Source organism: Varroa destructor, unplaced genomic scaffold, assembly GCF_002443255.2.
Source record: "Varroa destructor unplaced genomic scaffold, Vdes_3.0 BEIS01000004.1, whole genome shotgun sequence".
Classification (NCBI taxonomy): Eukaryota; Metazoa; Arthropoda; class Arachnida; order Mesostigmata; family Varroidae; genus Varroa; species Varroa destructor.
This window is the reverse complement of record NW_019211457.1, coordinates 51,671,065-51,694,879: the sequence shown is the minus strand read 5'-3', so window position 1 is coordinate 51,694,879 and position 23,815 is coordinate 51,671,065. Positions and strand designations below refer to the sequence as shown.

Below are 23,815 nucleotides of genomic sequence, written 5' to 3'. Positions count from 1 at the left end.
TATAGAGAACTCAAGAGGCTACCGACGACTTCCTGTGGCTACCTGCATATCACGAACTATGCGATAAAACACGAACACTAACAGTTACATAAACAGAAGGTGTTCTTATTCTACGGTTACACCGTTTACATTGTCGTTAAGTGGCAGATTTTTGGGGAAAAAGGTCTTTTTCTATCCGGTCGACATGCAAGCGTTCGCTCTCTTCAAATTGCCACCGCATCTACGTCAAAGATTTACAACGCATAACATATATCCTTGAGTGTTCATCCAATTAAGCACCATTTAAGTCATCGCGGGATACTACGATTGCTTCGAAAATGATGAATTTTTTTCATGTATTACATAATCGATTCTTTCATAAAATATTTTCAAAACGCAAACCCGATATGAACCTTCATTGACCAGTGATACTTCATCTGCGTTCAAATTTGCTCGCATAATTCTATCGAGCAACAAAAAACAATCGTCACCCAGAAATATATGAATGGGTGCTACCAAGATCTTATTCTATGACGTGATTAGCTAATGCTCAAACGATGAAATTGTAGCCTGTTAGGCTAGAACCTCAGGTCTCTGTTATTGTTCGTAAGTTACTTTCTCAGTATGGAAGAGGCAGCTATCGTATGTGTGTCAATAGCAACTAGCCTTGCTAAATCGTTTGTTTTAATTTCTCTCTGGACAGAGCCAATCAGCAGGAGATTCTGTTGACGACAGCGTCGCCATTACGTCGTCATACCTTTAGCATTTGTCGATCCTTTGCGTGCTAACCAGTTCATGAGAGAGACCCCAACACAGATCCTTTCATTCTTCGATCCGCTCTCCTAGCGTTCGCCTTCTCGTCGTCCATTACAGTTGCCTGCTTCGTCTCATTCGAGACACCGCTAAGATCTTCTAAATACACTCATCTTTTTCTGTCGAAAGCAAGAAACCGTACTTACCCTTCCTGCTAACTCGTTATCCGTAAAAAGGTTCCTCATATAATGTATCAAAGATAAGGCAGAGATATGTAACGAGATGACACGACCGAATGAAAAAATCCAGTGGTTTTCTGCTACGAGCCAGTTGCATTAGATTACGCTAAATGAGTACCTTATATGTCTTACTGCTCTTGTGCATCAATAAAGCGTTGAGGTGTAGGACTTGGGTAAAATAACAAACCTTCCTCATTTATCCGTATTATACCCGCTGAATGGAACTCACAGTAATTACAAAATGAGCGGCAGCAAAGAGAAGCTCTTTCGAAGCTTTTCGAAGGAACCTAAGATTAGGCACGGTACATTATTGTGGAAGGATCACACAATTCTTATAATATAACAAATTTCTGCTGTGACTACTGTTTGTTTCAATGTATCCATGTACGAGTTTGTGCCAATCAAAATTCGTAAACGTTTTAAAATGTCCATTTCAGCATATGAAAATTGTGTGTATATTTAAGATATCTAACGACGTTGCGTATACATAATTAAATAACTGTACTGCTCTATATAGCATAATGAAATGATACAGAATCCTGGGTGAAAACGTGCAATTTAAAAGGCTCCGTAGTTTGATTTACGATCTAAAGTTGTGCCATGTAAAGTATGTTAGATGAAGTACGATTACTGAGTGCTATTATTAAACTTGCGTCAGATCTACCTACTGAATGAGAAGGTCAATTCAGTGAACTATAGCTGCACGGCTCACAAAGCCGTCTTGTTCCAGACTTACAAACTTACGTTCAAAAATCTCACATTTTCGTCTTAGTTTATTATGTGCTTCATTAATTCAAGTAAAATAATAAAAAAAAAAAAAAAAACTAAGGAGGAAAGTGGAAAATAATATTCGTATGAGAAGAGATGGTTCTCAAGAGGCTAAATACCCACACTACGCTGCTATTACGTTTATCGTTGAACGGAGAAGAGATAGCAGTATAGCAGGCCAATGGAAGGCAACCTACTTAAGAACCTACAATAAAATATCTCATTTATTTTGACTACGACTGAATGCAAAAATGGTACATCCGTGCTACGTAGATCTGGGTGTAAATAGTATAATAAGGAAACGTCGAAAATGAGGTGCTTAAATCTAGTAAATTAGTATACGTTAATAATTGCTGAATGTAGTTATTTAATCTACACAACAAAAGCCTGATACACGTACAATAGAAAGTCAGCTATAACTATCCGAGCGCAGAACATACCAGCAGCTAGCAAATGAACCGAGGAAATTGCCTTCGATAATATTGTACACACTGCAGTTTTCTTTAGATTGTTTATTGTATCTCTTGTACGTTTTTTTTTGCCTTAATTTCTGTGATAGAACAGCTCTATGCATGTGTCTAACTAATTAAATAAAATTACCTTTACTGCAAGGTCACAAGGACTGCAATCAAATTGAAAGTATATATCCTTATCACGCTAATTTTAGGGGTTTGCCCTGCTTAGTAATATCATACTACTTTATAATCATTCTTCATAAGTGTTTGGGGCATCGTTTCATGGTAATAATTTGCATTATGCGTTATGTGGACCATTCTGCCGTTGTGATTTGTCGAACAGTCTAAATATGATCGTGTCGTAAGGCAGAGTCAACGATGTGAAACAATATGAGGCTGCTGGACAAGCGTAATCATGAACTCATTTCCAGCTGTTCCAAGACTTACTGTGCTACAGGGTATCACTGTGCTAAGGGAAAAAATAAATTCAAAAAGCTTTTGTGGGGTACACAAGCTTTTCAAGCTTCAGATATCACTTCCATATTCATGTTATATCTTGTATGGCTCTCATGGGGCCCCCGTTTGTGATACCCAACTTGCTTACATAACAGTCAATCAAATAAAGTCTGAAAAAGCAGTCCGGTTTTACTCTCTGATATGTCAACAAACACCAAATGGAGTTCTAGTCGACCTGTTTTTGCTGGCTCTTTTATTAATATAAACTTATAGCTGCAGAGTAGCTTCTTTAAACATTTTCAGAACTGGCCTGCTGAGCCGTTTTTACCTTGATCTAGCATATACTGCTCATTTTACTATAATTTACATTGTCGTCAGCCGAGTCTCATGTGACTCTATGATGAAAGTGCAGCGATGCGTCTAAACCAGTTGCGTTTTCCGCAATGGAAATCGTATCCCAATTATTTTTATGTTCCCTATAAATGTATATTCCTCATGCGCTGATAGCTATGGTCAGTTGTGGTCAAAACGCTTCATATCTCGTTTAATCTCCAAACATTTTACGATTTGAAATATTCCCGTCTGTTTAAAATGTGACCAATATACTCAATAGCGCTAAAGTTTATGTGAATCTAATATCCGCTTACACTACAGATGTAACGGACGATTTTATTTATATTTTTCAGAGATGAAGCTATTGCGTTTCCGTGTTTTGTTCTTTTTTTTTTTTTTAGCAGTACACAAGCGTTGTATCCATGCTTGACAACTTATCTAGCCATCCAAAGGATGATATCCTTTCTATTTCCTAGATCTATCTGTGATTTTCTGTGTATATACACCTTTCTTACGCGTTTTGTATGAAATGATGCCTAAATAAACAAGTTGAAATGACCAAGGTAGGTGGATCTGGCGACCTGTTTGAAGTAAGTTAGCTAGCTGATACCTATAGCATTCACAATCTCTTATAGAAACAGACAAAATCAGTAAACACAAAGATCCGGCTGTCCTCTGTATCCGCAATGAAACAGTTTACTGTAAAGACGATATTGTCAATTTAGATTATTCTTAGTCAATGTGTCCCGTGGTTATATATCAATATGGACGAGGTGGCAGCAGGAAGTCTTCAAATTGTGGTAGATTCATTTTTTTGGGTTCACGTTATCTGACCGTTGTTTATTATAACGCAACTAAGTCCCACTGAACTATTCGTGTGGCGCACCGGAAGATTTAAAAGAATGTGTGTTACTACCTGTTAATTTTGTTCATATGGTTACGCAAATAGAACTTCTATTTGCGAACGTGGACACTAGACTTATATATAGGAAATCAGTGGTCGCAGGTTCAAGCCCACCACTACTGTGCGAACTATACGTAAACTCATACAAATTTTGACATAGAGAACGCTTATAGCTTTCATTTCCACTTCTAGTGGAAAGAGCGGACTACTGCCACACGTGACGCAGGACTTGCGAAAGAAAACGGAATAAGAATGGACCAACAGCAACGAGAAAAAAAAAATTTCCGAAAAAAAAACAGGCATCGCCAAAAATGTTAGACGAGTTAAATCCAAAAGAAAACGGAGATTGTTTAGCATTAGGTGCGACTGATCACTGGCGACAAATAAGAGTCAAAAAAATTAAGTTCTGCCAGAAAAAAGCTTCTGCAGAATCTATTGTATTGCATGATCAATTCTGTCGACGGTCAGTCATCAGAGGAGACATTCACAGACCAATTCAGCACCATTAACGATTTCACCAACAAGCAAATGAAAGATCCAAATCAGCACGTTGACGAGAAGGGCAGTGATTGTGAGGATACTTCTGATCAAGTTGAACAGCCTGATCAGCAAGCTAAAAATTCATCTCAAATCAACGGTGCGAAACAGGATATTATAACTTTACCCAGCGATGATGTAGTACCATCGGCAGAAGGGAACTTGCAAATATCGTCGGCTCAGTCAGACGATTCGCTTCAAGCGGATTGGAGAAAGAAATGGGGCTTGTGTTGTATTAAAATTGTGTTAGGTATAGCTGGTCTACTATTCGTTTTTGCCCTCTTTGCTCTCTATGTCGTCATCCCATGCCTGTTCTACTGGTCAACTAAGTTCCGCCGAAAAATGGTATTCAGAACGTTCAGTGGGGCGTCTACCGGATCATTTTCCGACCCGGAATCTCTCGGCATAAATTGCTCACAAAATTTCTATGTTTCCTCGGACCAGGGCATCCGACTCGGAACGTGGTACGTTCAATCCCACGCATTACCATGCAGTCTGAATAGAACCGTGTTTCTTGGCACTCCGATGACGGCCCTCTATATTCATGGGGTTTCGGGGGACCGGAAAAGCGCAGCCCGTGTGAACACGCTGAAAGTCCTCTCAGCTAGCGCGAAGTTGCATGTCGTAACGTTTGATTTCAGAGGATTTGGGGACTCAACAGATGTAACGCCTTCACTTGAAGGTGTTGTTAGGGATACTCTAGCAGTTTACAAAAGCATTCGAGCCATTATACCTTCGCAGAAGATAATTGTTTGGGGCCATTCGCTTGGTTCGTCAATTGCGTTATACTTGCTAGCTCAACTGAAGAAGATGAATGACAGTCCGTTTGCAGTCGTTTTAGAATCTGCCTTTGACAACCTTGGTACTGTATCTAAGGTCACTCCATATTCTAAGCTGTGGCAGTGGATGCCTTGTTTCAATGCTTTGGTGCCCGACAGTATAATGTCCGATCCTGCGACAATGTTCGACAGTGTAAAACAGGCGAACAAACTTCAACCCTCATTACCCATACTGATGTTACACTCTGAGGATGATAATGTCGTACCAATCGGCCACGGCAAACTTCTGCATAGCGCTTTAGTTTCGGCCCGAAAAGATGATCCAGCCAGTGGACCAGTGATCTTCATCTCGTTTAAGGCATCGCATAACTATGGGCATAACAATATCGCAACCTATCCTGGTCTGAAGGGCATTATCGAGCGATTCCTTAATTTTTCAAAGTCTATGCCAATAATGAGTCCTCCTTTAAGGTAGAATTGGAATATGGAAGCTCAAATCGGGTCAACAGCTGTAGCAACGCCCAGGCGCCCATTTCTATAGGCTGTTAGAGATCCTCACTTTACTGTAACTAGTACGTATGTCATTTGTGATTACATTACTATTCGATAACATTTAAAAATAAGAGCATAATAGTGCTATCAAACGAACCTGCTACATTATGAAGCCATTTTGTTTCTAAGCACATAATGATACCGAGTAGGTTTTGGTCGACAAATTGCATGGTTATTGCTTTATGAATATTAATGGTGGAATTTGCCTTTGAACAATGATATATTTGTAACTGTTCTCACTATTGTTATATAATAGGGGTATACGTAAACATAAATAAATGTCTTAAATATATAAAAATATCGTAGTTAAGTGTTGTGTAAGGCAATATTAAATATAAAACTCGAAAAAAAGGAAAACATTTTAAAACAGTATACGTATATAGTAGCCGCAAGAACTCTCCAAGAACTCTCAAGAAATTTAAGAAGCAGCGTCTGTGAGTTGAGGCAAAATTCTAGGGAATCGATTCATATTATCCTGCACAAATTTTAGTAGTAATTTTATGTCGGCATTTGTTTTTGAAGCGATGACTTGAACAACTCATGAGCATAAAGAATTACATTGGCGTTATATAAACTAATAGGTATATTAAGATTGTATAAATAAAAAGGTCTTGCTATCGATAAAAATACAAATCAATCACTCGGCAAAAAGCATAGCACGCAGTGCTAACAGCACAATATTCGAGCCTTTAAGAGAAAACAAGGAAGGTTGAATAAGCAGAGAAACGCAAGTGGGAATGCACCTATCAGGGAAGCTGCTGAACACTTTCTTTCAAACACACTTTTTTAAGGAACCTGGCTGCGTGTACCTAATAGAGGTGAACAAATTACCATTTAACTGAAGCGCTTAATACATATCTGAATCATATTCTTATTGTCCTATTTTCAAAGTTTTCAAAAATAGGGCGCGTAGGGAACGTCGTCAAATTGTGTGTAAAAAAGTTAATAAATTATAATAATTGAAACGTGGCATTGCATATTGAATATTTTCACAGGAATCTGATGGCTGGTTTTCTCAAAAGATTATGATTCTGGCAGAGAATTGACTTCCCTGATGAATTTTTGCTGACTATATTTTTATCGAACGTATCACTGACTCCTGCTAACAGTTGAACGGAGGGACCTTTCCAGTGTTACTATCTGTACTTTCTAGTCATTTTACGTTACTAGCAAGACGATCGGTACCGTATAGCATGCGAGTGTAATTACAGACAAGAGCAAATAAGAAAAGAGCGGCGTTCTGTTAACGACGAAGGATTTAAAAAGAAAAACACCCGGAACTGTATACACCAAGTAAGAATTTGAGTTTGTTTGTACACGGAAAAACAGGAGGGTATTCTCAACAAACAAAAAACCTATTGTGTGTATTCTAAAAGGATCAGATTGGAACAAATGTTGTTCAAACCTTGAACAAATCGTCCTTAGAACATAGCTACGCAGTTTTTGTAACAAGCATGTTATATACCTGCATATATTTGCTTGTTAATGGTAGACATTTGACATCGCTTGTATTCGAGAATCGATAGTTTTGACGCGACTTCACGGAGAGGGTTAGTCACCTTTTCAACTGAACTCGCGATGAAAAACTAACCGTATTAGGCCATTGTTCATTTTTTCTTTAGTGTGAAATCGAACACTCGTGAAACGAACAAATCGTGATCAGTTGTAGTCCCTGTTGAATCAATTTAGGCCGTCGGACTAGCGACTGGTTCAAACCTGTCAAACGTTCACAGGTTTGAACCAGTCGCTTGAACTTATAACCGCACGCGTGGCGACGGCGCTTAAATGTAGAAGAACCTCTCTAAACTGACCGTTGCCAATGATTTCATTGTATGCGTTGAACAGGCTTAGCAACACCGCATATATAGAGAAAAATAACAACGCGAACAATCACTGAACTTATGAGTTTGCTGAAAATGAAGAAAGTAAAAATAACAGCAGAGACAAAGAATGCTCAGCAACCAAGACAACGAAAGAAAGGTGTTGTAGATATACCGTAACAAATATGATTGAATAGCGATATCTGCAAACAGGACGCCAGTCATTGAGCTATACCACTGGAGCTGCCACCAACGGAGCGAAGGTATCTCAAATGTTAACCAAGCCTATAATAAACGGCCACCAGGCCAAGCATGCGCATCTTAGGGCACTTTTCGTAGCAGTGTCGTATAGGTCTCTAAGACCGGACGCTGTAAAGCAAGCTCTGTTCTGGAAATTCTACCAATAGAGAAACTTACTTAGTACCAATAACAAAGCTCGCAAGTGTTCTTTCATCAAAGACTGTTACTACAACAAATATGAGAAAAAACGCTTAAAATGACAATTAACTCTTGTTATGTTATCGCTCATTTTTATAATGCTTGAACAGCGATATAATTTTAATCTAGATAATTCGGGTTAGACTTCAAATTGAAGCCGAGCATACTAACCCTAGACGTATGGTAATGGTAATGGCTGCGCACTGCATTCTGCGTCAGTGTAACCTGACATCTGACCTGATACATCTGAGAGATCGTGGTAATAATAAATCTCATACATATAATATTTCTTAAGTATCTTTCGTATCTTGAACTTTGCTCGGTACGAAAAGTAATTTGCTAATAAATAATTTGCTAAAATATCGCTCTCTTTTACCAGGCAGGCTTGTAAGTAATGACGTTTATACGGATCTTACGGCCTTAATATAATTTGTGGCTTCCTATTTTCCAGAGACGCTCAAATTTAGTTTGATTTAAAATAAAGTGAGTACCGGAATATATATATATATATATATATATTCTGTTATCTGTTACAAGGCAGTTCGTGGTTAAGTGCATCACATGAGCAAACTGCGAAGTTTTAGAAGTGTGTACGATGCAACAATACTAGAATTAATGGGAATTTAATTAGCGCAAAAATGATTCAAAGTTTTCCAAGCACTTGTAAGGATATGAAAAGTACTTAGAATGCTACCTGTAGCATGACTAAAACACGCTGGTAAACGCTGGTTTGGAGTTTGTTACAACTGTGGTTTCTTATTATCATCAGTAGTATCGGTAATGTATATTGTCTGACATTGATAAGCTGATACTTCGTGCACATATGCGCCTGACAATTATATATTTTACAATTAATTGATGGCGTAAATAGTTTAAACTGTCAGATGACATGAAATAGCCACATAAAGACGTGTGATGATATGTCTGGCCCCGGATGATAAAAAGCGAACTAAGCACCGAAATCTTGTTGAGACCGTTGTTAAATGAAAGCACTTCATTATATCCTTATATATTTTCTTATTATATATATATGTATATATATATACCCTTATATATATTTTTATCTCACATTAAACATGTGAGAGTACCTAAAAGCTTCCACGGGTAATAAAGGACGCCACTTACATGCTGGTACCTTTTAAAAAATTGAAAATCTCGATTATTGAAGCCAATTGAACTTATATACATCTTTGGATATAGTATTCAAGCTTTTCCTGTTGCTCAAAAAAACTTACGATTACACATATTGCCGAACAGAACGATTGTCCACAGATGACGTATTACCATCATGTGTACTTTATAACTACATAACATACAAGTAACTAATAAAATCCAGATAAAGGAACCATAAATATCATAATTCTACGCAGTGTACTCCAATATATTCTTAGTGCTTCTCCATAGTGTACTAACTGAACTGCAGTCACGTGCGGTCCTCCCTTTAGCCGTAATGGCAGCTGTATAGCATAATGACAGCTCATACAATAATACACCACAGTGTTCAGATTTATAGCTTTACAGGCTTTATAGGAGATACTCAAATTTCAACAGTGCGCAGTCATATCAGCTCTGTATCTTTGTGCCTTTTGAAATTCGCGCCATCACTCCATCGCACCCAGCTGACACAGACGACAACATTTCCTTTTCGTTGCTTCTAACTCACATCATAATTGTTCAATTTGCCCTCTCGTGTCTGCGGCCGCTGCCGATGTCGTCACTCTTTAAATACTGTGTTAATGCTGGCCGCCTACCTGTAGCGAATCATCTGTGTGTAAAGAGCAAGCGCTCTATTTTTGTTTGATGATAGTGTAGTAGCTACTGCTGGAGCACACGAAACCGCCTCTCAGAGAAAAGACCATCATAACAGTAACAACAGCAATAATAACAACAACAATAATACCGTGGTGTTACCCTATCAGCAGTTCAGCTCAACACATTCAGTCGGTGGCATAGCGAGGTGAGTCAGCTACGGCGCGACCTAGTTGATTTTGTATTGCGTGGAGGTGATTACCTCTGGAACGAAGACGTCTGCCAACAGAGAAAGCACCGACGAAGGCGCAGCTTCCCTCGTGCGACATTAGGATACAAATTGAAGATCAGCCTTCTTTGGATTCATATAGAATCCCAACTGCCTTCTCTATCCGAATCGCTGGTAGAAGAAAGCCAGCAAAACAGCGGTTACCGGCGTGACCTTTTACCTTCCGTGATTTGCGCGTATACAGAAAACCTTTTTTTTTTTTTTTTTTTTTTTTAAATATATTGCCTTATTGCGCGGCGCTTGCGAATAACGGCGTGTCGTAGAGTTAATTGTTCTGGTAGCGATAGAAGAAGAGTGCACGTCGATTCTCAAATCACTATGCTGTACTTTTGGTTCGTGACACTTTGCGGTCTGTTCTACGCATTTGTGCCCTCTTTGTCACAATGGGTTGTGCAGAAGCTCTTTCACGAAAGCGATCAAGAGGTAGGTGGTGAAAACAACAGTTTGACAGAATTTTAACAATAAACACATATCTCAAAGGCGAAACCATAGTGAGTGTATACTTAAGCAGTTATCATGAATGCAGGCATTATTATCGGCAAACTGCTAATAATTGTTTAATAGCAAAATGTGAACGAACTTTGAGTAACGCTTTAATGAGGTATAATAATTATTATATGAACGATTAGCCTAATCTTTTACTCCTCTTTATCAGTTTCCTTTGTCCTTATCAAGTTCACCTATAAAATCGCAGTTATTATATACGTAATTCATTTTCAGTGGTTGTATCTATCACTCTGATTCAAAAAATTTGTACCAGGTACAATCCGACTACCAAGACTAGGTAGTTTTAGGGTTCATTAATAATTTCATACGGTCATTCCCCATAGCCTCAGGGGATATCCTAGCCTTTTTGTTATTTGTTTGCTTTTGTGAATAATTTATTCTCAATAATATATAATAAGCGTTTGTTATTTTTTATATATTGACCTTTTTGGTCTGGTACATTATGTGCCTGTCAGGAACAAACAGCGTGGCTCTTCCAGAGATCAGATGGGACAGCTAAATGTCAGAAACTAATCCACTACGCACGAAAGAGACTCTGGCTGCACCCCCCACTTAAGACATTGTGTTATCGTCTTCCGGCGCTGTCTGCTTGGGCTACTTCGGCTGCTGCGCTCGGAATCGGTCTTCGTCCTCTGTGTTGAACTGCTCTCTCATGAGGCATACAGGGCTTCACGGTTGCGACCGAGCCATGCAGTCAGTAGGTGCTCGCCCGGCCGCCAGCCGCATTGAACACATTGTGGGTCATCATGCGTCGAACATGGACGATGGGCGATGGACACAACAGCAAGATAGTAGATTCAGACAAGAGGAGTCGAGGAGGCAGTCGAAATAATAGTAGCCATGGTGCTTGTATCATGATAGCCGCTGTCTCTTTCCCCACCGCTAGACAGCCCACCTAACCAATGCAGTAGTTTTCTGTTGTGTGCTTGTCTCAGAGATACGGTAGGAAGAAGCGTGTAATGTCCAATATTTTCCAACATCGTTGGCTGTAATCGTTATTACTATTGGTGCCGCTTAAAAATGGCTTAATCAGATCGCGTATCTACGCCGCTAACAACGATCATTGAAAAATAATTTGTTTATGAAACGGTATTGTTGTGTCAAATCTCAGCAAAGGCTACCCGCTATTATTTAGATGTGTTGCTTTGGAGAGCGCAAACGCAGTTAACTAAACATCCTGATGTGATGTTCAGTAGCAGTAGTCAGCGGTTAGCAACGATGCAAAAGAGTACAGCAGGCTAAAATCTACACGATCGAGACACGGAGAAAGAAGTAACAGAAAAAACGTGTAACTCAAAACTATGCCGGCTTAGAAAAACTTAATAGCACCATAGCCATTGTCATCATTATCATGGATGTTGAGTGGTATGGCCTTCGTCTTAAACCCGCACAGTCGGAAGTGGACTCTGGTGACAAACCTGCGTGGCGAGGCCCGTTACTCTATTCGCCGTGGGACGCGATGTTTATGATACTGGCCGTCATTTCGGTCATTGGCGATGTTATATCAGATTGCTACGTCGCGTATGTGCATGCAGCACATGGAATGATGCTCACAATGTGGCTTACGATAGCGTTCATCGTGGTGCCGGGCTGGATATCGACGTGTGCATCCTTGCTTCTGATTATGCAGGATCGAGAGAACCGTGTTAAAAGCCAGTGGTCTTGCAAATGGCTTGTAGTCTTCCATGTCCTGCCATTAGTTCTTGTACCTCACTATATTAGTTCATTACAGTTCGCTTTAAAGTCCCAGCAAGAATGCCGATCTCGGCCCGAACGCCAAATGTACTATTATCAGATGCTATGGGAAGATTATGATGCATCGTATCTACGTCTTATTGAGGCATTTCTAGAAGCCGCACCCCAACTGCTGCTACAAGCCGTACTTGTACTAATATTCTACAATGAAGTCAAAGATGAACCATCACACTACTGGCCTCAACTTGTTATACCGATGATTTTTAGCTTGTTTTCGTTGTCCTATGCCGTCGTTTGTTATAAACGCAGTCTTCGAATAGCGCAAAATGCAAAACGTCTTTCATTCGCAGGAACGATTACACTATTATGCTCACAGATGAGTCTTGTGGCCAGCCGTCTCATCGTTTTGGCCTTGTTCATTTCGGTTGCGCCTGTGGAAGTGACGGTCGTAGCGATCCTAACCCGACTACTCTTTAACGCTACCTGGCTTTCGTTGTTCCAGTTCCGACATGTAGCATCGGTTGCGGAGAACGTCATTTTACGCATAATTTTATCCGTGATTTATCTTTTCACGTATCTTGACCTCTGTGACGGTCAAACTGGCCGTCGACAAATCGTCCATCACGTTGCAGCAGTGGTCGATTGTGGCGTACTTTTAGCATTGTACGCACTTTACGCAATTCACCTGAACGTTTACTGTGTCGTAGCGGCTATTTGCTTGTACCCGCTTGGCTTAATGCTGCTTGTTTCTTATTATTGCAAATGTCACCCAACGAGCATGAGTGACGGGGTTCATTTCATAGAAGCCCCGACAGTTCCTCATTCGTAAAAATGCCTACACACGACAATTAGATGTGTTCCTATGCTCATGTTAGCGTTATAATCACATTGTTATAGATGTGCAATCGGATCGTCGATCATATAATGTAATAATACATAGACTACTTATATCATTGATCTTTCAAATGCGTATGCAGTGAAGCTATTTGAAAGCGTTCGACAAGTATCGACTGACAAAATGTTGAATTTTTACTTGCCACCTAAGAGATGCTGTTCGCTACAAACCTGATATTCTAATAGACAGCCAAGGAGGTAAAATTGTCTTAAGGCGTAATTAGTAAGCTGTTGAAGCCTTGGATGTACATGCATAAAAACTGTCTTCAATGATAGAATCATACCATATGATTCAATAGAAATTAGACGGCGACGATTACCGACGCGAGGCTTGCTTATGTCGAAACATTTTTGAAAGAGCATTGTTTTGGGGGCATTTATTTAACAACATGACATCAAGTTGTATAATTTATGCATCGACCTTAAACCTGTCGCTCTACATCCAAGTGATTTATACGCGATTATTTTACAAACGGTTCTCTGAGTAAGAACACGGAGCGAATGAAAATTACAGATGTATATTATTATTGTTCCTACAACTATAAATCTCAATTTTTTTATATTATATTTTATTCTTAACATCTGCAAATGTAAGCCTATTTTTACTGCCCTAGATTGTCTCTTACATTCAGCCGGCTTCATATATAGTAAATAATAAGAAGCTTGTCGTGGTACTGTGGATAAGGGATGTCGTGTTAATAGGAAGTGTCAAGCTTTATTTGTAATATATGAACTATGTATGTATATAAACATTAATATACTTTTATACACGTGAATCTATATATATATATACAATTATAAAAAATAAATCATCGTAATTTATTGTCTTGATCATTTTAAACCAAAAAAATAAGCAACTATTTTCTTTCTGCGATCCTGACTTATATTTAACTGCCTATTATACACGTTTATGTGTCGATGGTGTGAAGCAATTCGCAAAATAACAAATAAGTGTAACATAAGCTGTCATAAAAACATCGCTTTAAACGTTCAAATATGGCTTTTCTAATTCAACTTTTATATGTAAAACATCATTCGTTTGGTACATCGTTGTAAGAACGCTTGCATCGTTGACGTTGCTGTGTCAAAAAAATTCCAGGATTAAATCAGAATAATCTAATCGCGAAACCCAGAAATCTCTACTTTCATATTCAACACACGTTTCACATTAAGCCTAACTAACGGCTCCTGTCATTCGTTTTATTTTATATTCACGTGCATTAAAAAAACTGGAAAAATTTTATTTTTTCGTCCCACCTAACGGATTGGGTGCATATACAAGTCTTTTTTTAAATTTTACCCCAGAAGAGTGCTTTTCTGAACCAAAAAATATGTCACAACTAAGATTGGTAGTGTTAAATAAACATAAATGTGACTTATTGAATAAACCTAAAGTAACTTTAATGAAGTGCACATTGCACTTGGCCACATATAACGTCTAATCGAAAACACATTTATGTCCACAATTAACAAGGAGATCCCACGAAACATTTTCTATGTAGCATCCAGTTCTAGAATACAGTGGCTTCCTGAACCCTACATTGACAATGAACTTGAACTTTCGGGTATACATTCTAGCTGAAACATTTCGTGTGGATAATTCAGTTTTCGGTTTCTCGATTATTGATCTGTTTTAATTTTACTCTAGCTTCTGCTAATCTAAAATTAAAATAATGAAAATGATGCGGAACAAGCAGGATTTACATTATTAGTTTCGAAAACGATTAAAGCCTTAAAGATTGATGTCTCAGGGACATTTGCAAATCGTTTTAGATATTTTTTCTTAGTTTTCATTTATTTAATATATGACCGCTGAAACGTTTTTACTCAGGACATTGCGTTGTCTGCCAACGGCAAGTATGTACAACAGAAATATTGATGAAAGTGACATTTTTTTTCATTCAACTATCATATGTATGTATGTACACGCCATAGTCGCCGGTCTGTCAATGTGTATGAGAATTATGATAGTTAATTCATCCCACATTATAACAGAAAATCATCCGCCTCGCGGATTTCCGTCTTGTCCGCTACCAAGATCTTAGCCTGACATCTAAGCAGTTCTTAATTGCTATGCGCCTTCATGAGTAAGGTGATATTTTCGCCCTTGAGTAGAATCCGACCGACGGGTTTGCGATTGCCAGTTTTGACATACACCTCCTCCGCATCGTCCAACACCAGATTCATATATTCATCGAAACCTGAGGAATCGAAGTTTAGATGTTACACGAAGCTATTCTAAAATATCCTAGCAAGAAGCTGAGTCTTTGAAAACTGTCATATCAGTCGTTTATCGCAATGTGTTGGTAGACTACCGACTAGAAAACCAATCAATGAATATTTTCATCAAGTTAATGAGTGGTTCATTACATGCTAATCTATCTATATATAACTTGCATCGGCATAGATAGAATAAACATTTAATAAACCATTCATCAACTTGATGAAAAAAAATATATATATATATATGTAGTGCAGGTTATAACTGCAATGAGCTACTAACTTTACGGAACTATTGTGTTCACAATAAGCGCATATTTGCATTATTTATTTTATCGATGAATACTGTTTACTACGCAAATTAGAGGCAGTCAAGTTAGAAAACTTACTTAACTTGGAAATTTACAAAAAACGTCTAAAGCAGTAATTTTAACTGCTGCAACCAGCAGGTTTTGAGCACAAGCTAGATAAACGTACGATAAATCGCCACAAAGCTAAAATACACAACTACAACAAACATTTCAACAATCGATAATAATCATAACATTGTCAACAAGCTTAAGCGTAATATTTATTACAAACTGCCAAAACGGGGTTCGTTTTACCGTCCCAGAAATACTTTATGGTAAAATTGATAACCCTCACGAATAAAAAACTTACCAATAATATGGCCTTCAATGCGCAGGCTAATGTTCTCAAACAACCACACCTGAATTTTCGCCCGATTCTGCAGGTACCGAAAGATTAGATTGATGGGTTGTACCATCACCTTCTGAACTTTTGCTCCTGACTTATACATTCTCGCTTCGTGCAGTCACAAAAAAATATCAAATACGATTAAGGTAACGAGAAAGAGAATGCACAAAGATTTTTCCACGAACGAAATCAGCCACAAAAACTGGCAGCGTGTATTGTTAACGCGCTTCCTTGATGGAGTATGGCAGATGAGGGAAACAAACTATAAGGAGGAGGTGTGTGGGCGCGCCAACTTTGAATATGTAAGGGCCCTGGCGTGTCGCCTAAAATGGACCTGCTAGACCTTGAATAAATCATGATAAGTTCAGTGGAAAGAAATGATAAATAACACTTCTGGACATTACTATTATAGCAAATAACAATGATAGGAAATATTTCTTTTTATTAAAATAGTAATGTTGATAATCTTTCATCATCAGTTTCATGCTATCTAGTGATAACCTTCTATTTAAAAATTAAGAAAGATTTTTGAAATTCAACTTACTTAATGTCGAACGAGAACTTCAAATAAGTCACAGTAATATAGAACTCCAGTTTTTCGCACTTCTTTCGTTCCGATTCATTAAGTGAACATAACACTGCTTAGTTTATTTATTGCCGCATATTCGAATCAGTTGCCGACATGTACATAAGAGTCTATCTATGGGGAGTTGCCAACGTGCATATAGGACTCTATTTATGAAAAGATAGTAACTATTACAACCGCGGGCCCGTATCAAACAAAATAAACTTTTAATTTGGCATTTGTTTGGTATTTTACAGAAAGAGCTGAAAAAGCAACTTCGCGAATTAGTCAAAGAGCGATCGACAGTGAACGCCGTTGACGCCTTTGCTCGATATGCAAAGTTAAACCGACGCATTGACAAGATACGGGAACAGCTTGGTGAAATTAATATGAGCAACAGTAACTACATTTACAAAGTACGATTGACAGCAACGGCTATCCTGTACGGATTTATCTCGTGTATAAACTTTTACCTCATCTGGTTTTACAGGTATGCAATACACCTCATAGAATGATTTTAAAGAGTATTTATTAGATCACTGATTCCTGATTAGCTTGATTTCGACATTTCTACCTACACGTCTGGCTCTATTTAAAATGCATGTACTCATGGCTATAAACATACCATCTGATACCATCAGTCAAATATATACACTATTCAAAAGTCGCTCTAAACCAATTGTAACTTTATGACTATATTATGCTTAGTACAATCTCAATGTTTGTAGGCACACCGCTGGAGTTGCGTTGATCTTTTCCTTAAATGATATTATTTATATGCTACGGGTGATGAACACCAATTCTGAAGTAAGGTTTTTTTCCTAGCCGGCCTTCAATCTTAAGCGCTCCTTAGCTTTCCGGCTCCAAAGTCTTTGAAATGTTACTGCACAAAGCTATAAGGTGCGCACGTTGGGCCTCGTCGCCGCGCAACCAAACGTCAAGTCGTGGTGTTAACTATTCGAAACTTCCTAGACGGTACCTTGTCTACTTGAATAGCTAAAGCTTCAAAAGTTTTTAAGAAGAAAGCACATGTATTAAAACAATATGAATACAGATATTAGCATAATCAATTGATTCCTTAAATTTCCTTAATATTTTTCGTTTTCCTTACACACGTTGTGAACTGAAAAATGACTCAAGCTACAATCCATGATTCGATTGTGTAAATTGTTATGCGTGCCTTTTCTACTTCTTTTTTTTTTTATAGGAGTGTGCCCCTACTCAAGGTCCCGCTTTCGTGGCTGGACCCTTTTGGTAAATTAGCGATACAAAGCGATGCCGGCTTAGGCCTTATTCCTTGGTTAGTCATCTCCGCCTCAGTTGGACGCCTCGTTATCAGCTATTTTACCGCAGCAACACCAATTGCAATGAAGACCACAGGCGCAAATACCGATGATTCGTTTCACATTCATAAAGGGAATGGTCCTAGCAGCTCGACAGGATATAAAGCAGCTATTTCGTCATAATGTACGCGCTACAGTTTGAATGAGTTTATCGCCTGAAAGGAACTCATGCAACAAAGTAATTTCAGTCATCGTCATACATCAAGCAGTGCACCTCAAAGAAGAAAATCTGAGGGAATTTGTCTGTCCACGCCAGCTGGAACGAGACAATAGGCCCACGCATAATTGTTTATCAGTGCTATAAGCTTGAAGCGATATGATCTCTGTCTACATCAAACATAATATAGGTATAAATATACTTTCATAAAAAATAGACGAATAGACGAATAAAAACTGATAGAGGTATTACGTAGAAGCCAGTTAGTTGAATCGATGTTTAAGTAGCAGCTTGGTGACTGTGGTGTGTGCAGTGTGGCCAAAAAAGCACTAATAGACAGAAAATGAACTGCACATTTAATGCCTAAAGCTGACCCGATACTCTTTTGTCTTGACAAAACCACACCCATACAGATTAGGCGTTTCTCAAGTAGAGAGAGAGAAAAGGGCACAAAGCCTATACTAATGCTCAAAGACTATCACTATGCGATATCCGCGCGATCGAAGTCAACTCGCTAGCGTACAAAACTGTTTTTGACTGCGAGCATAAAAACGAAAATGTCGATGTGGTGTTTATAGCCAATGACTTCGGTTGTCGTATGCATAAATACTGTCGTATCATGTAAAATACTTTTGTACACTGGTAGTTGAACCGAACATTTGACGTGAGTGTCTATTTAGCTCAAGAGCAACTTCCCCTACCTGCCCTTTCCTGTGGCAGGAGGTGGTGGATGCTGTTATAAACCTACATATGTGAAAGGTGACATACTACTATAGTATGCACCAAGCAGTTTATACGTGAGGATATATTTAAAAATCTATAGATAATATACATAATTTCTTGCAACATACACACAATATACAAATGTAGGCACACCGGCATACATTAATGTACCATGATTATTATTATTGCTTTTACTATTATCATGCCATTTGTAGATATTGCAGCGGGCAGACAACAATGACGCAAATGGCGCTGTAGAAAAACCCAATATACGGGGAAAAAACGTTACTGTAGTAAAAAACATAATGGTAATTAATGGGATCAGAGAAAATACGAAATGCGTCAAAGTCGCGTGAAACAATATGTCGCCCGCGGCTACGATTGTTAGGGATAAGACACGTGCTAAGATGCCCAAATAACTACGTAAACTGCGCCGCTACATACGACAGGCAAATAAGTGAGTGAAACACCAACATATATGCTAAAAGAAGACTATTTCTACCGGAAAGGCACAGAAATTCAATAAAGACAAATTGCTATATGATTATATTTTATCATCCGTTTCTGAACACTTCATTATAGTCAATTATTAATAATTATGCATATTTACATAATGATTTACTTGCATTCCCTAAACATTTTTCTTTGTCTTTTTTGAGCCTATATATGTTCACGTGTGTGAACGCATGTGAATGTGTCTGTTGCGTCCGTGGTTCCTAAAAATAAGAAAATAAGTCAATCGAGATTAAAATTACGCTTTGTTTTTCCTAAGATTCTGTAATTCAGTTCATATCATCACTGAAACGTTTCCACTTTTCTATTCTTACCGCTCTGCCCTTCTTGAGATCTCGGGTTTTCGCGATAAAATGACAAGCTATAGAAAATGTAATGGCTTGAAAAGTAGTGCCAGAGGATCTTGTTCTACGCAGGCACCATTTCAAGCTCTTTTTGTGATTTGTTTTTGTTTCTTTGAAGAATAATCTCCGAGGGCTCATGCTCGATGTCGCCTGCGGGAACCTCCGGCAATTTGAGAATCTTCTCCGGCTCATTTGGTTCGACAGCGGGTTGTTCAACTTTAATCAGTTCATCCAGTTCAGACAAAAGAGCGTCATCATCCACCTAAAGCGCACAGGAATATATCAGCATATGAATGCTAGCGATTACAAAAAGTAGCAAAATATCGATTGTGTTAAATATTCGATTATGGTAGTACTTTCTTACGGGCTACTGCTCGTACATAATTGATTTTGCGCTAAAGGGACGAACGCTTACCTCGATTTCGGGTGCCACACCAATGATGAGATCACTGATTTCTCTTTGCACCTCGGCCGCATCGCGGGTTTCGTCAAGCATTTTTTCAATATCATCAAGATTTATAAGTGCAGTTAAGCTTTTTAAGGCTTCGTTGCCCTGTTCTAGATTTCGGACAACGTTCACTTCAATCTGAGCCCACTCGACGTCCCGAGTTAGCCGCTCGATCTTCTCGAGGTGGTTTTCTGAATTGAATCAACAGCCAACCAATTGCCATTTTTATTAATCCTGGCTTCACTGTTGATTGCATTCTAATACAGCTCACTTAAATAATCTAGTGTTGTGTCCAACGATCATAACCACTAGGGCAGAGCTAACGATGTCTATACATTCATATTTAGGGGGGATTCATTGTACAGCTTAGTCAAACTGTTTTTACTACATTACCCTTTCCTCGACATCACTATTTACCGAATATACTACAATTCGTATAATAAAAATGACAACCAGTTCTCTTATGTGAGCTTATTTACATGCTGGATTAGTGATACTTACCTGTTTTTTCAATAATTTTTTCCATATACTTCTTCTTTTTAAGTATTATCAATGCGCGCTCCTTTTTGCCCTCTTTGACTAGCCGACTGGCCACCTGTCGTTCCTTTTCTAGTCGAGTCTCTAGCTGTCTCTGGTGTTGTTTCAGCTTATCACGTTGCTGTTTCATCTGTAGCACGATTCGATCCTGTTCGGTTACTCGGGACGGGACTTTCTTTGGACTTTTCGTCCGGCCCAGAAGATTTCCCATTTTGGAACGATATGGTGCGCTGAGAAAGTCAAAACCCTAAGATATCACGGCCCACAGTCTCCCACCACTGCCGCAGCGGCTTATTACAGTGTGCCTATTATTAAAGCAGAATCAGTAAAAGATCGAGTCCTCAAATGTTGTATATGGAGAAGCTTATAATTAAATATAGAAACGACATTGAAATATTTACAATTGTTATAAAATATTCTAGAAACGATCAGTCATAGACCTATAGAAAGGTCATGACTAGCACTCACGGTGTTTGATCGTGAAATATAGTAATTACTGTACACATCGATTTTCGGATGCTGTTCATTTATAATTTCCGAAGTATTGTATGCTATTTAACATTCAAAAAAGTACTACGTAATTGCTTTTAAGTTAATTGCGTGGCCGCGGTTATTTAGTAATCAGGGTAATAAAATAACAAACAATTTATTTCGGGCTATAGGGCTCATACACAACGCTCGTAGAGCGCGGCGGTTATCCGCGCGAGTGGAGGTACCACATGATTCTAAATTATGAAAATTATGCTTTTCACATAGTGACGTCCTATTCCACTCAAGTGACTCCTTTAGTCATTCCTGCGGACTGTTTTATGCCTGACCATTATCCTATGACTGCGAAAAGAAATATTTGTTATTTGTCCACATCATACTTCATTAGGTACGTATCGGTCACTCTGCATAGCTATTTTAAAAGAACTATGTTCGAACATCTCGTGACTACGAAATATTCGAAATAATTCTACAATCTGCTCTGGTGACAGACTAGACAGTTTGTCACAAAAATACAGGTCGTATAGTAGCGAATCTGGTTTTGTCTTTTCGACAAGGACATGCCTGTATGCTTGAGGAATCCACATGTCAAGACACTGTGATACTGTGGTTCCTCGTAGTAGGCCCTGCTTTAGAAAAAAAACAAACTCCTCGAAACGGTCAGGTGGCGTAATCACGTTCGATAAATCAACTTTAGGCCGGAGGCGTACAAGATGTAGCTCGTCATCTCGAAGAGCCTTAGTACTTTTTATTGAAAGAAAATTCGATGAATCAACAGTTGTAAGAAGTTTGTTTTCAGTTAGCAAACTATAGAGCACGGGGTAGGTCCGCAGCAAAGAACGGGACTCGTTCGGAGCTCTGCCCGCATTCATGATCTGGTACTCATGAGAGCTCATGAACACGAGAAGTTCGACCGGTCCTAATTGAAACAGGCCTGTCCGGGACGGGATCATATAGAGAAGTGATCGAAGAAATCCCATTTCAGTGGTACGGGTAAGCGAAGCGAACAGCGTCGCCTTTGGAGGTAGAGACCAGTCTGTTTGAATCGGTAGGCCACTGAAACACGCTTTCTCTCGATTGGAGGCTGTCACTGAATCACATACAAGCATCGTGTTCAATTTGAGAATGTTTTCATGGATTAGTCGAACAGTTGTTGGATGCGTGTCAGCGAGCTTCAGAAGTGACGGCAGAAAAATAGAGTCTCGGGCGGCGTAGAGATATAGATGACGACAGCCCATTTGAAGTAGGCGCTGACTTAAATAACCGAAACCAGGGTTGGCTTCCAGAATAAACCTGCAATGAATAAAGTAGCCATCATGAAGATCTATTAGTTGGTTGCCATTTGAAATAATAAATACGATTGTAATAAGAATGATGCCATTATTATTTTTATTGCACACCATATGCGGGTATGGCAATATCTTATACTCGGATGATGGTACGAACAAATGATATAAAGATATTGTTTTAGACAAACATTTTGGGAAACGCTTTTTATCCTCAGCAAAAATTCTTAACTCACTACTTGCCAGTAATTTCGCAGTGCACGAATATAATAACAGCAAAGAAACGATAATGCGGGCACGAGTAGGGTTGTGCAATGACAATTATCACAAGAGGATTCGATCTCTTTTGTGACGACAGCACGTTCTCGATTTCTTTTTATATTTCCTTCATTTTATGCTATCTATCTAAACTGGAAATTGAAACGTTCAATGCATTTCTGGCAGATTGGAAAGTGTTTTTCTTTTCTACGTACCTGTTCTCCTTTATGTCTTCTTGTAGATAACTTGCCACCAACTCAGCTATTTCAGTATTAGCTAGAAAACACGATTTGTCAAACTGGGCTCTACGCTCCTTTACCCATTTGTCGCCAAGCCTCGCCCTCATTTCGCTTTCCAGAGGTGTTCTTCGAGTTTTCCTTTTAATTGTCGTTTTCTTTTCTTTCGGTTCTTTTGCGGCAGGGTTGACGATGAACTTCGGTTCATCGCGTACCGGCATAAGCGGAGTGGTGGCTAAAATACGTTTAGACTGTAGGAACAAGAATCTCGGGCATTCCTTTGCACTCAGTGGTGAAATACGTAACAGACTTGCAGCAGCAGTAGCCATTGGCAAAGATTTCCAGTACGGATCCGAATATAAGCATATGTAAAAATCTGCCTCGTAGTGAAATATACGCTGTATTAATAGACGACAATTATAGTTGAGAAAGGAGAACATGTGCGCAGGTCAGCCTCATAAGCGCTTTTCTATTCCATCGAAAATGTACCGAAATGTTTATGTTCCTTTCAACGCTGGCGTCATCATATGATCTCTCAAATAATAGCTCTATTCAGCGAGTGCGTATGAAGTTGTTCTTCAAAGAAATAACACCGTAATTGATCACAACAGATATACTATAAGTTTGAAGGCCCGCTACTCACTTAGTACAATGTACGCTGCTGACGAAATACAATGTATTCTACATGACACCAACAAGTTTTTAAATCCTTTGAGCCGTTGGGCAAAGAGGCCACCAACTTAATTAAGCAGCTGAGCCTGTATTATTAAGGCGCACCATCGAGTCACGTCATACCCCGCCAACAGCAGTCGCAGACAATCAAAGGCATGAACGCATTGTTAGCTCCCTAATT

At 38.9% G+C, this 23,815-nt stretch overlaps 6 protein-coding genes across 9 annotated transcripts; 3 read left to right on the top strand and 3 right to left on the bottom strand.

Annotated features, from left to right (window-relative positions):
• Positions 1 to 4,331: 4,331 nt before the first annotated feature.
• On the top strand, positions 4,332 to 5,678 carry LOC111249397 (lysophosphatidylserine lipase ABHD12-like). The gene has a single exon (XM_022803210.2). The coding sequence runs from the start codon at positions 4,332 to 4,334 to the stop codon at positions 5,676 to 5,678; it is 1,347 nt and encodes a 448-aa protein (XP_022658945.1).
• Positions 5,679 to 9,580: 3,902 nt separating this feature from the next.
• On the top strand, positions 9,581 to 19,408 carry LOC111250409 (guided entry of tail-anchored proteins factor 1-like). Its single transcript, XM_022805625.2, has 3 exons — positions 9,581 to 10,474; positions 16,886 to 17,118; positions 17,836 to 19,408. The coding sequence occupies exons 1-3, from the start codon at positions 10,370 to 10,372 to the stop codon at positions 18,092 to 18,094; spliced, it is 597 nt and encodes a 198-aa protein (XP_022661360.1). The 5' UTR covers positions 9,581 to 10,369; the 3' UTR covers positions 18,095 to 19,408.
• Positions 11,302 to 14,000, top strand: LOC111250407 (XK-related protein 6-like). The gene has a single exon (XM_022805620.2). It carries the CDS (start codon positions 11,910 to 11,912, stop codon positions 13,080 to 13,082), a length of 1,173 nt encoding a protein of 390 aa, XP_022661355.1. The 5' UTR covers positions 11,302 to 11,909; the 3' UTR covers positions 13,083 to 14,000.
• SmE (Small ribonucleoprotein particle protein SmE) lies at positions 14,912 to 16,282 on the bottom strand. Its single transcript, XM_086986167.1, has 2 exons — positions 16,028 to 16,282; positions 14,912 to 15,348 (listed from the first exon to the last, which is right to left on the bottom strand). The coding sequence occupies exons 1-2, from the start codon at positions 16,164 to 16,166 to the stop codon at positions 15,212 to 15,214; spliced, it is 276 nt and encodes a 91-aa protein (XP_086842293.1). The 5' UTR covers positions 16,167 to 16,282; the 3' UTR covers positions 14,912 to 15,211.
• LOC111250408 (charged multivesicular body protein 6-like) lies at positions 17,138 to 23,774 on the bottom strand. 4 transcript variants are annotated; one of them, XR_002673349.2, is made up of 5 exons: positions 23,606 to 23,773; positions 20,658 to 20,998; positions 20,124 to 20,347; positions 19,679 to 19,970; positions 17,138 to 18,126 (listed from the first exon to the last, which is right to left on the bottom strand). XR_002673349.2 is itself a non-coding variant. In XM_022805622.2 (4 exons), the coding sequence occupies exons 2-4, from the start codon at positions 20,902 to 20,904 to the stop codon at positions 19,773 to 19,775; spliced, it is 669 nt and encodes a 222-aa protein (XP_022661357.1). In that variant the 5' UTR covers positions 20,905 to 20,923; positions 23,606 to 23,774; the 3' UTR covers positions 19,389 to 19,772. The 4 variants fall into 4 exon arrangements, 3 of the variants coding, with proteins under 3 accessions (XP_022661357.1, XP_022661356.1, XP_086842291.1); XM_022805622.2 differs by lacking the exon at positions 17,138 to 18,126 and having other exon boundaries at positions 19,389 to 19,970; positions 20,658 to 20,923; positions 23,606 to 23,774; XM_022805621.2 differs by lacking the exon at positions 17,138 to 18,126 and having other exon boundaries at positions 19,389 to 19,970.
• On the bottom strand, positions 21,324 to 23,607 carry LOC111250406 (dimethyladenosine transferase 2, mitochondrial-like). Its single transcript, XM_022805619.2, has 2 exons — positions 22,942 to 23,607; positions 21,324 to 22,475 (listed from the first exon to the last, which is right to left on the bottom strand). The coding sequence occupies exons 1-2, from the start codon at positions 23,400 to 23,402 to the stop codon at positions 21,557 to 21,559; spliced, it is 1,380 nt and encodes a 459-aa protein (XP_022661354.1). The 5' UTR covers positions 23,403 to 23,607; the 3' UTR covers positions 21,324 to 21,556.
• Positions 23,775 to 23,815: the final 41 nt, after the last annotated feature.